This window comes from Cherax quadricarinatus, chromosome 79 (genome assembly GCF_038502225.1).
Source record: "Cherax quadricarinatus isolate ZL_2023a chromosome 79, ASM3850222v1, whole genome shotgun sequence".
Lineage (NCBI taxonomy): Eukaryota > Metazoa > Arthropoda > Malacostraca > Decapoda > Parastacidae > Cherax > Cherax quadricarinatus.
The window spans coordinates 1,062,398-1,075,701 of NC_091370.1; the positions used below are offsets into that span (position 1 = coordinate 1,062,398).

Consider the following 13,304-nt stretch of genomic DNA (forward strand, 5'->3'; position numbering starts at 1 on the left):
CAACTTCTCCATCTTTTCATGGACAGAGGTCCGCAGCTTAGATGTTATTGTAACTCCCTTGGCTGGCACTATAGCCTTTATTGACTCCTGCTGCTTTAGTACTGTACATGTGGTAGATGTACTGCACTGGTATTGTCTGGCTAAATCCACAACTCATGCACCTTGCTTATGTTTATCAATGATTTTATGCATTAATTCCATGGAAATCATTGTCTTTTTCTTCTCAGCACTGTCCTTTGCACTTATTTTCTTAGGACCCATGGTTAGAAAAGAGAAATTTGGCCAACTGATTCAAAATTGTAAGCAAAGCAGGAGAGAACTGCTTCGACAGTGATGTAAACGTGTACTGCCAACTAGCAGCAACATTCTGAATTATTATTACAGATGTATTATGTGCATTATTATTCTTTCTTTCAACACACCGGCCATATCCCACCGAGGTGGGGTGGCCCAAAAGGAAAAACCAAAGTTTCTCCTTTCAAATTTAGTAATATATACAGGAGAAGGGGTTACTAGCCCCTTGCTCCCTGCATTTTAGTCGCCTCTTACAACACGCATAGCTTACGGAGGAAGAGGTTTGTTCCACTTCCCCATGGAGATAAGAGGAAATAAACAAGAACTAGAAAGAAAATAGAAGAAAACCCAGAGGGGTGTGTATATATATGCTTGTACATGTACAGTGGACCCCCGGTATTCGATGGCATCGGTATCCGATAAATCCGGTATTCGATGCATTTTAGCGCAAAAATTTCGCCTCGGTATCCGATCGAAAACCCGGTATTTGATGGGATTCGTAAAAGACGTGCTAACGTGTGGCCTGAACTGCCCCGTGTGTGCCAGTGTTTACAAGCCAGGCAGTGTGTGCACATCTAAGGATACATTTGGTACATTCCATATTATCACTGTTTTTGGTGCTTGTTTCTGCAAAATAGGTCACCATGGGCCCAAGAAAGCTTCTAGTGCTAACCCTGTGGTAAAAAGGGTGAGAATTAGTATGGAAATTAAGAAAGATTTTGAAGGGTTTGGGGCTAAGCCTGAGAAGCCTATGCCAGTTGTGGAATCCATTGTGCCTACTTTAAAAATTAAGGAAATGTGTGCAAAGTGGGTTGAACTGCAAACCTTTATGGATGAAAATCACCCTAACACAGCTATTGCAAGCCGTGCTGGTGACTATTACAATGACAATGTTGTGGCCCATTTTAGACAAATCTTAAAGGAACGGAAGGTACAGAGCTCTATGGACAGATTTGTTGTGCGACAGAGGTCCAGTGACTCTCAAGCTGGTCCTAGTGGCATTAAAAGAAAAAGGGAAGTAACCCTGGAAAAGGACTTGCTACCTCAAGTCCTAATGGAAGGGGATTCCCCTTCTAAACACTAACACCTCTCCCCTCCTCCCATCCCATCAATCATCACCAGATCTTCATTAAAGGTAAGGGTCAATTACAGTGGTCTCTCGCTTTTCGTAGTTCTCGGCAATCGTAAATTTCGCCAATCATAGGGGTATTTTCGTATAAACATGGACTCGCTTTTCATAGGTTGACTTGCGAGTCGTAGTTCGTCCGGGACACGTACCCACGGCGTGAGCCGTGGTGGCAGCCAGTATGGCATTGTTTATTAGTGAGCGAAGGTCCCCTCACATGCTCCAGCGAAATATTTCATAATATTCCATTTATTTTAGTGCTTGCAAGTACTAAATAAGCTACCATGGCTCCAAAGAAAGCTCCGAGTGCCAAGCCTGTGGTAAAGAAGGTGAGAAATACAATTGAATTTAAGAAAACCATCATTGAACAATATGAAAGTGGTACAAGTGTGGCCGAACGGTCCAGGATGTATAAGAAACCCTACACAACCTTATGTTCCATAGCGGCCAAGAAAAAGGAAATCAAGGACGATGTTGTTGCAAAGGGGGTAACTATGCTGACAAAAATGAGATCACCAGTACTCGAAGAGGTTGAGAAGTTATTACTGGTGTGGATGAGAAACAATTATCAGGAGATACTCTTATAACTTCGATTATTTGTGAAAAGGCTAGGCAGTTGCATGACGATTTGATAAAGAAATTGCCTGCAACTAGTGGTGATGTGAGTGAATTTAAGGCCAGCAAAGGCTGGTTTGAGAGATTTAAGAACCGTACTGGAATACACAGTGTGGTAAGGCATGGTGAGGCTGCCAGTTCGGACCACAAGGCGGCTGAAAAATATGTGCATGAATTCCAGGAGTACATAGAGGCAGAAGGACTGAAACCTGAACAAGTGTTCAATTGTGACGAAACAGGCCTCTTTTGGAAGAAAATGCCAAAGAGGACCTTCATTACACAAGAGGAAAAGGCAATGCCAGGACAAAAGCCTATGAAAGACAGGCTGATGCTAATGTTATGTGCTAATGCTAGTGGGGATTTCAAAGTGAAGCCATTACTAGTGTACCATTCTGAAAATCCCAGAGTGTTCAGGAAAAACAATGTTATGAGGAGTAAATTGTGTGTGTTTTGGAAATCTAATAGTAAGGCATGGGTCACGAGGGAAATTTTCGTCGAGTGGCTCAATGAAGTGTTTGGCCCTAGTGTGAAGAATTACCTCCTGGAAAAGAAATTGGATCTCAAGTGCCTGCTAGTAATGGACAATGCACCTGCTCATCCTCCAAACTTAGATGACCTAATTTTCGAGGAGTTTGGGTTCATCACAGTAAAGTTCTTGCCCCCGAATACCACTCCTCTCCTCCAGCCCATGGACCAGCAGGTCATTGCAAACTTTAAAAAACTCTACACAAAAGCAATGTTTCACAGGTGCTTGACTGTGACCACAGACACTCACTTGACCCTAAGGGAATTTTGGAGAGAACACTTCAGCATCCTCCACTGCATAACCCTTATAGGTATGGCTTGGGAGGGAGTGACTACCAGGACTTTGAACTCTGCCTGGAGAAAATTGTGGCCAGATTTTGTCGACAAGAGGGATTTTGAAGGGTTTGGGGGCTAACCCTGATGAGCCTATGTCAGTTGTTAAATCCATTGTGGCACTGGGGAGTTCCATGGGGTTGGATGTGAGTTTGGAGGATGTGGAAGAATTGGTGGAAGACCACAACGAAGAGCTCACCACTGAGGAGCTGCAAGAGCTTCAGCAGGAAGAGCAACAGATCACGGCTCAGAATCTTGCTGCAGAGGAGGAGGAAGAGAGATGGAAGAAGGTGCCTTCTTCAAAAATTAAAGAGATTTTTATTATGTGGGGGTAAGATGGAAAGCTTTATGGAGAAACATCACCCTAATAAGGTTGTTGCAAGCCATGTTGGCAACATGTACAGTGACAAAGTCTTGGGCCATTTTAGGGAAGTGTTAAAAAGACGCCGGAAACAGAGCTCTCTCCACAGTTATTTTGCGAGACAGGACTCCAGTGACTCTCAAGGTGGTCCTAGTGGCATTAAGAAACAGAGAAGACAAGCAACCCCAGAAAAGCAATTGGTACCCGAGGTGTTGCTGGAAGGGGATTCCCCTTCCAGACTATAAACAATCCACTCTCTCTCCTCCTCCAGTCTCCCATACACTAAGAAGAATCTCCAATAAAGGTAAGTGTTATGCTGTTAATGTTTCATTCATCATTTCCCATTGTATTGTTTATGTACTACATGTATATTTCATGTAAAAATTTTTTTTGTTTTAATACTTCTGGGTGTCAGGAACGGATTAATTGTATTTACATTATTTCTTATGGGGAAAATTGATTCGCAAATTGTAAATTTCGTTTATAGTAGCTCCTTCAGGAACGGATTAATTACGAAAAACGAGGGACCACTGTTTTCTATTGTTATTGTTGTTATTGTAATTATTCTATTGCATTAAACTTAATATTTCATGTGGTAAAATTTTTTTTTCATACTTTTGGGTGTCTTGCACGGATTAATTTGATTTCCATTATTTCTTATGGGGAAAATTGATTCGCTTTTCGATATTTTCGGTATTCGATGAGCTCTCAAGAACTGATTAATATCGAATACCGGGGGTCCACTGTATGTGTATTGTGACCTAAGCGTAAGTAGTAGCAAGACATACCTGAAATCTTGCATGTTTATGAGACAGACAAAAAACACCAGCAATCCTACCATCATGTAAAACAATTACAGGCTTTCGTTTTACACTCACTTGGCAGGACGGTAGTACCTCCCTGGGCGGTTGCTGTCTACCAACCTACTACCTAGGATTATTATATTATTATTAATTTAAGGAACTAGAATACATATCCAGAGTCAAGGAGCCTTGACACTGGTGAGGGGCTCTCAATCTAGGGAATTGGATGTGTGTTCAAGTTCTCTAAATTACTAATAATGAAAATAATAATAATAATAATAAAATAAAAATAATTATAATAACGATAGAGCTTCAGTTCCTTGGTGGGAATCGGCCAGTGTGATAATAAAATAAAATAAATATTATAACGAGAGCTTTAGAACAGTCAACTCAGTGCACTGCTTACCTAGCTGTAGTAGTAGTTCTCTCCTACTTTGCTTACATTTCTGACAGTCATTTGGCCAAATTTTGCTTTTATAACCATGGGTCCTAAGTGTAAAGGACAGTGCTGAGAAGAAAATGATGATGATTTCCATTTTTATTATTATATTATTATTATTATTAATTTAGGGAACTAGAGCACGTATCCAATTCCATAGATCAAGAGCCCCTCTAGATCAAGCCCAAGGGGGCTTCAGTTCCCTAAATTATCAATAATAATAGTTATAATAATAATTATTACAATAATGATAGAGCTTCAGTTCTCTAAATTTATAGTATTAATACATTATTATAACAATAAGAGCTTCAGAACGAAGCCAACTCAGTGCACTGTTTACCTAGCTGTGGGAGTAGTTCTCTCCTGATTTAGTTACATTTTTACAGTCATTTGGCCAAATTTTGCTTTTCTAACCATGGGTCCTAACCCTTTTCCAGAACATCACTCCATCTGAGATCATATATACCCAGGATGACTTGAGTATGGAACACATTCATACAGCATAATGATGTCAACAAGATAGTCAGTTGATCAAATAAAAATGCTGGCCCACAGATGGCTCCAACTTCATCCTGTTCCCTACTTGTATGTCTCATAACAATAAAAATGCTTTCAAATGAGCTGATGTAGGTAACAGATCTTAGCTTGCCAATAAAGTTAGGAATCCTTAACCCTTTGACTGTCACAACCCCCAATCCTGTGGTGTCTCCTGGTGTTGCCAAATTTCAAAAAAAAAAAAAAAATTATTTTTTCTAATGAAATGATAGAGAATCTTTTCCCGATTGTAAAGACACCAAAAAAACGAAATTTGATGGAAAACTGACGGAATTACGCTCTCGCGAAGTTAGCGACCTCGGCGATATTTACAAAACGGCGATTTCGTCCACTTTGAGCCCTATTTTCGGCTAATTCCATTGTTCCAGACAACCAAACTCATAGCTGATTCTTCAGAACTCCATTTTTTCCATCGATTGAGTACAAGAAACTGCCCATTTACCGATTTCAACTACCCAATAACACGGTCAGAAATTTGCAATTTGGCCAATTTCGCAAAAATTAAAAAATATGACAATTTCAAAATAAGGACCAGAATGAACAATGCAGACATTCCTGGCTCTAAAATAACATTTTCTTTGTTCATCAGTCATGTCTCCAGGCCCCTGTGATATTACTCTTGCTTTTTATTTTGAAATTTTATTCAAACAAAAAATAGAAGATTTACTGTTATGCAGACTAGTGCAATACTGTAATAATTGTAAAAATTACATCAACCCATTCATGACTGCATATTAGAATGGCTATTTGGACATTTATTGGACAATGACATCATTTGTTTACTTTTGAACATCAGCAAAAATCAAACATTTCCCGTACTTTGTGCTCCATTTCCAGGTTCTTTTAATAGTAAAATTAATCAAAATCACCTCTATTTCTATAATATAGTTTCCATTCTATCAAATGAGACCAAGAAAACGAGGATACAACCACAAATACTATACGAAAATAGACCACAAAGTCGGCATTTTAATTAAAAAAACGGACGGAGTTTTTTTTTCTCATGCACTGCGTGCTCCAGGATTTTTTTTATATGGTGCACACTGACCACACAGACCCATTCTCTCACATGTGGGCCTACCAGCTTTCTCCTGCCTGATTTGAAGCCGCTAGAATTTATGAGTATATATACGTCAAACACGGCACCTCGTAAACGTGTATATACGGCCGCGACAGTCAAAGGGTTAACCTGTAAATAGCTTGTCAATAAAGCTAGGGATCCTTAACCTTGTCAAACCCTGTGTAAAAAAAAAAAGTAAGAGTAAAGGGCAGTGCTGATAAGAAAAAGAGAATGATTTCCATGGAATTAAAGCATGAAATCAGAGATAAACAAGAGAGGTGTCCAGGTTTTGGGTTGAAGGGGAATTCCGGGGAAGGGGGGGGGGCTGGCTGGCTGGCTCATAACTCAGAGCAAAAAATCGACTGATCGGCGGCTCGTATCTCAAAAAACTCCTATGTTGGGACACTAGTAAGTCAAGGTTCCACTGTATTTCTAATTCTCTGATCTTATTTTAAACCTCATTAAAATTTAAACTTCAAGCCCTCATACTGTGTCACACTAAGAATACCTTGAAGCAGACTGTGGAGAGCGGAGACAAGCGGTGGTGCAGAGTGTGAATACTTGGAGGCCAGCCAAGTGATGAAGAGAGGACATGATGCCAGCGACTGTACCAGGGCATTCAGAAAGCAGGAATTACCAATGTTTGCCAGACCAGGGATATTATCTGCAATCACGATGGATGATAATTTACATAATTCATTACAATGTTACACAACAAATAATATGTTTAAAATACAGCTAAATTTATGATCAAAATAAGATTTCAGATCTCTAGTAGAGAATACGCAATGATACAGCAAGAGACTATTTGGTGAGGATTTGCTTTTTAAATAAGTTGAAAAACTTACAATATGACAGTGTACATAATACAGTAGGGACCCACTCATACAGCAGGTTGGGTTCCAGGCTACTGCCGGACAGCGGACATCATCGGAAAGCAGAGCACCATTTTTTCACTTATAAATGCCAGATAACAAGTTTACACTAACATATGCGTATCAAGTTAGCAATAGAACTAGGCATTAAAAAATAATAAAAAGTAAAATGCACACACAGTACACTCATTATTTACTTCAAAAACATTTGTAGTCTTAACCCTTTCAGGGTCCAAGGCCAAAATCTGAAGTCACGCACCAGTGTCCAAGAATTTTCAAAAAAAAAATTTGTTACTTTTTCTTATGAAATCATAGAGAATCTTTTTGTGAAGGTAATAAAACAAAAAGTACGAAATTTGGTGGAAAATTGACGAAATTATGCTCTCGCGAATTTTGATGTGTCAGCGATATTTACAAATCGGCGATTTTGCCGACTTTGACTCCCATTTCAGGCCAATTACATTATTCCAATCAACCAAATTCTTAGCTATTTCACTAGTATTACTTCTATTCTATCGATTGAGCACAAGAAATCGCCAAGTCAACTGTTTCAACTACAAAATAAAGTGATCGGAAATTGTTAATTTGGCCAATTTAACAAAGTTCAAAATATTCCAATTTCAAAATAGGCTCCAGAATAAACAATGTAGGTATTCCTGGAACTAAACTAACATTTCCTCTGTTCATTAGTTACATTTTGAGGCTTTACAAATAAATTCCATTTTGATTTTTTATTCACATAATGAATTTTTATTCACACCAAAAAATAGAAGATTTACTGTTATGCAATACTGTAATAATTGTATAAATATCATCACCATATTTGTAAATGTATATTAGACCCACCAGCTGGCGTGTATTAGATGTGTGAGGTCGTTTGTTTACTCTTGAATATCGGCAAAAATTTAACATTTCCGCTACTTTGAGCTCAGTTTCAAGCCATTTCCAGTGCTAAAACCAATCAAAATCACCTCTATTTTAATCGAAAAATCATGATTTCAGTTTTTTTCTCTCATTATACACAGTGTGCTGCAGGATCTGTTTTATGTGGTGCACACATACCACATAGATGTATTCTGTCATATCTAGGCCCAAATGTACTACTCACAGTTTATCAGAGTGAGCTGAGCTCATGACGTAGATCTACGGTTTGGACCCTGAACATAAAGCCGTAGATCTACGGGACGGACCCTGAAAGGGTTAATGTAGGGTGAGAGGCGAGTGGTATTTATCGTAAGAAGTCAGATGTGGTAGGTATGGTAGCCCTCCTGACCAACCTACCCACATGTAATATACTACGACATTTAAAGTACAGTGGACCCCCGGTTTGCAATATTAATCCGTTCCTGAGACCTCATCGTAAACCAAAATTATCAAAAAACGAATCAATTTTCCCCATAAGAAATAAATGAAATCAAATTAATCCGTGCAAGGCACCCAAAAGTATGAAAAAAAAAATTTACCACATGAAATATTAAGTTTAACCCCTTCAGGGTCCAAGGCCAAAATCTGAAGTGGTGCTCCAGTGTCCAAGAAATTTTAAAAAAAAAAAAAAAAAAAAAAAAAAAAAAAAAAAAAAGTATTTTTTCTTACAGAATTAAAGAGTATATTTTTGTGAAGGTAATAAGACAAAAAAAAAATTCTGATCAGTACTTATGAGATACAGCGGCGGGAAGTTGACCCAAAATGACCGGGTGGCGGCAACATCAGTGACTTCTGCAAAATCCCATTTTTTTATTTTATGTTTTTTATACTTTTTTCTTTTCTTTTTTAATTTTTTTCTTTTTCTAATAACATTTGTGGCCTGTGAGACCAGTATAATGTATATTGTATAAGTGTACACTCATTGTATTCAACACAATAACTGCACTAATTTGTTTATCATTATACAGTGGACCCCCGCATAACGATCACCTCCGAATGCGACCAATTATGTAAGTGTATTTATGTAAGTGCGTTTGTACGTGTATGTTTGGGGGTCTGAAATGGACTAATCTACTTCACAATATTCCTTATGGGAACAAATTCGGTCAGTACTGGCACCTGAACATACTTCTGGAGTGAAAAAATATCGTTAACCGGGGGTCCACTGTATTGCTTACAAAACTTGTTTACAAGTTTATTGTAAACAAAATGATGAAAATATTAGTGCGGTTATTGTGTTGAATACAATGGTACCATATAGTACCATATGGTACAATGGCACCATATGATGCAATGGCACAACTCAAGAAATCGTAATGACACGATTGCAAACAAACCATACCCCCGGCCGGGATTGAACCCGCGGTCATAGAGTCTCAAAACTCCAGCCCGTCGCGTTAGCCACTAGACCAGCTAGCCACAATAAGATTCATCCAACTAGGTATATTTCTACACCATAGGAAGGTTAGCACAGGCACCTCTGTGACCACAAATGCAAGTTTTTACAGACGAATCTTCCTATGGAGTTCGTCACGGCCACGCTAGCTGGAGATTCGTCTGTAAAAACTTGCATTTGTGGTCACAGAGGTGCCTGTGCTAACCTTCCTATGGTGTAGAAATATACCTAGTTGGATGAATCTTATTGTGGCTAGCTGGTCTAGTGGCTAACGCGACGGGCTGGAGTTTTGAGACTCTATGACCGCGGGTTCAATCCCGGCCGGGGGTATGCAATGGTACCATATGGTACATTGTACCATAGAGTACAATGATATCATATGGTTCATTGTACCATATGGTACTGCTGTATTCAACACAATAAACACACTAATATTTTCATTATTATTTTGTTTACAATAGTTGTTTACAACAAAAATATGCAAAAATGTTGTATATTAGTAATGTTCTATTATATATTTACAAGTGTACAGGAACTTGATGTGTTCCTTGAGGTGGATGACAAAGCACTTTGTCTCGGAAACTGCGGAGTCAGTAGCTAGCTTATGTTGCCACTCGCTCAGTCTTGGCTGGTGTCTCATGCCACCAACACCTATTGACCATATGGAACACGGTATCATATGTTACAGGGTACCATATGGTACATTGTACTATATGGTATAGGGTACCATGCAGTACAGGATAACATATGGTACAGGGTACCATATGGCACAGGGTACCATATGGCACAGGGTACCATATGGCACAGGGTACCATATGGCACAGGGTACCATATGGCACAGGGTTACTATATGGCACAGGGTTACCATATGGCACAGGGTACCATATGGTACAGAGTACCATACAGTACAGGACACCATATGGTACAGATACAGGGATAACTATGGAAGTAAGTCACCCTGACTTTTTTGGGTTATCCTAGGATTTTATACGTATGCTGCTGTGTATGATAATCTATGTAATTGTATTTCTGTACACCTGAATAAACTTACTCAAGCGCATGTTGCATCATAAGTAAGTTTATTTAGTTATACACAAATAAAGTTACATAGAATATCATACTTAGCAGCATATGTTTGGAGAACCTAGGATAACCCAAAAAAGTCAGACAGACTTATTTCCATTAGGGTCCCTGTACCCTATACCATATGGTTCAAAACCATAGAATTCGTCTTCAGCTTCACTTCCATCAGTCTTAGAACTGTAAGTTGTGAAGAGGAGAGTCAGAATTCGCCCAGAGAGTGAGTGGGGAGTGAGAGCTTCCTTGCCGCCAGGCACTATGAACAAAGCTACTTTGCCGGCGTTCCCACAATGCCATGCTGACGTCCAGATTTTTTCTATGGTGTGCACACTGACCACCCAGACCCATTCTCTTAGATGCAGGCCTACCAGCCTTCTCGTGCTAAATTTGACGGCGCTAGAATTTTGGCGTAGATCTACGGTTTGGACCCTGAACGTAAAGCCGTAGATCTATGGGATGGACCCTGAAAGGGTTAATGCACACAAACTGAAGACATGCACAGTTTGTAGTACTCTACTAACAATAGAATAGAGTGGACCCCCGGTATTCGATATTAATCCGTTCCTGAGAGCTCATCGAATACCGAAAATATCGAAAAGCTAATCAATTTTCCTCATAAGAAATAATGGAAATCAAATTAATCCATGCAAGACACCCAAAAGTCTGAAAAAAAAAATTTACTACATGAAATATTAAGTTTAATGCAATAGAATAATTACAATAACAATAAAATAATTGACACTTACCTTTAATGAAGATCTGGTGATGATTAATGGGATGGGATGAGGGGAGAGGTGTTAGTGTTTAGAAGGGGAATCCCCTTCCATTAGGACTTAGAGGTAGCAAGTCCTTTTCCGGGGTTACTTCCCTTCTTTTAATGCCACTAGGACCAGCTTGAGAGTCACTGGATTTCTGTCGCACAACATATCTGTCCATAGTGGCCTGTACCTCCCATTCCTTTATGACATTCCTAAAGTGTTTCACAACATTGTCAGTTGAATAGTCACTAGCATGGCTTGCAATAGCTGTGTTAGGGTGATTGTCATCAAAAAAGGTTTGCACTTTAAGCCACATTGCACACATTTCCTTAATCTTTGAAGTAGGTAACTTCTTCAATTTCTCTCTCCCCTCCTCCGGAGCAGTTTCCTCAGGTGTGGCCTCCTGCTGTTGAAGATGATCTAGCAGCACATCAGTGGTTAGTTCTTCATTGTCCTCCTCCACCAACTCTTCCACATCCTTCCCACTAACCTCCAACCCCAAGGACTTCCCCAATGCCACAATGGATTCCTCAACTGGCATAGGATTCTCAGGGTTAGCCTCAAATCCTTCAAAATCCCTTATGTCTACACATTCTGACCACAGCTTTCTCCAAGCAGAGTTCAAGGTCCTCTTAGTCACTCCCTCCCAAGCTACAATTGAGGATATTAAAGTGATCCTTCCAAAACTCTTTTAGAGTCAGTTGAGTTTCTGTGGTCACTACAAAGCACTTTTGAAACATAGCTTTTGTGTACAGTTTCTTGAAGTTGGAAATGACCTGCTGGTCCATGGGCTGCAGGAGAGTAGTAGTATTAGGAGGCAAAAACTTCACCTTAACCCTTTCAGGGTCCAAGGCCCAAATCTGGAGTCACGCACCAGTGTCCAAGAATTTTCAAAAAAAAATTTTGTTATTTTTTCTTATGAAATCGTAGAGAATCTTTTTGTGAAGGTAATAAAACAAAAAGTACGAAATTTGGTGGAAAATTGACGAAATTATGCTCTCGCGAATTTTGATGTGTCAGCGATATTTACGAATCGGCGATTTTGCCGACTTTGACTCCTATTTTAGGCCAATTACATTATTCCAATCAACCAAATTCTTAGCTGTTTCACTAGTATTACTTCTATTCTATCGATTGAACACAAGAAATCGCCTAGTCAACTGTTTCAACTACAAAATAAAGTGATCGGAAATTGTTAATTTGGCCAATTTAACACAAAGTTCAAAATATTCCAATTTCAAAATAGGGTCCAGAATGAACAATGTAGGCATTCCTGGCACTACACTAACATTTCCTCTGTTCATTAGTTATGTTTTGAGGCTTTACAAATAAATTCCATTTTGATTTTTTATTCACATAATGAATTTTTATTCACACCAAAAAATAGAAGATTTACTGTTATGCAATACTGTAATAATTGTATAAATATCATCACCATATTTGTGAATGTATATTAGACCCACCAGCTGACGTGTATTAGACGTGTGAGGTCGTTTGTTTACTCTTGAATATCGGCAAAAAATTAACATTTCTGCTACTTTGAGCTCAGTTTCAAGCCATTTCCAATGACTGAAACCAATCAAAATCATCTCTATTTCTGTAATATGTCTTCCATTCTATCAAATGAGACCAAGAAATCGCAAATACAACTATAAAAAATATACGAAAAAACACTGCAAAGTTGCTGTTTTAATCGAAAAATCATGATTTCATTTTTTTTCTCTCATTATACACAGTGTGCTGCAGGAATTGTTTTATGTGGTGCACAAATACCACATAGATGTATTCTCTCATATCTAGGCCCAAACGTACCACTCAGTTTATCAGAGTGAGCTGAGCTCATGGTGTAGATCTATGGTTTGGACCCTGAATGTAAAGCCGTAGATCTACGGGACGGACCCTGAAAGGGTTAATGAAGCTCATGTCCCCAGAAAGTCGCTCTGCCAAGTCTGTAGGATGACCAGGGGCATTGTCTAATACCAGGAGGCACTTAAGGTCGAATTTCTTTTCAGTTAGGTAATTTTTCACAGTGGGGGCAAATGCATGGTGTAACCAGTCATAGAAAAAGTCCCTAGTGACCCATGCCTTACTGTTTGCCCTCCACAGCACACACAAATTAGCCTTGAGGACATTGTTTTTCCTGAACACTCTGGGAGTTTC

The 13,304-nt window shown here is 39.1% G+C and overlaps 1 protein-coding gene across 4 annotated transcripts in view; it reads right to left on the reverse strand.

Annotated features, from left to right (window-relative positions):
• Usp30 (ubiquitin specific protease 30) overlaps positions 1 to 13,304 on the reverse strand; it is a 301,098-nt gene that overhangs the window by 124,207 nt on the left and 163,587 nt on the right. For 3 of the 4 annotated variants that reach the window (XM_070101828.1, XM_070101825.1, XM_070101826.1), the window contains exon 3: positions 6,620 to 6,775. In XM_070101828.1, the coding sequence (XP_069957929.1) occupies positions 6,620 to 6,775 (156 nt within the window). The remainder of the gene's footprint in view (positions 1 to 6,619; positions 6,776 to 13,304) is intronic. The other variant, XM_070101827.1, reaches the window with a different exon arrangement.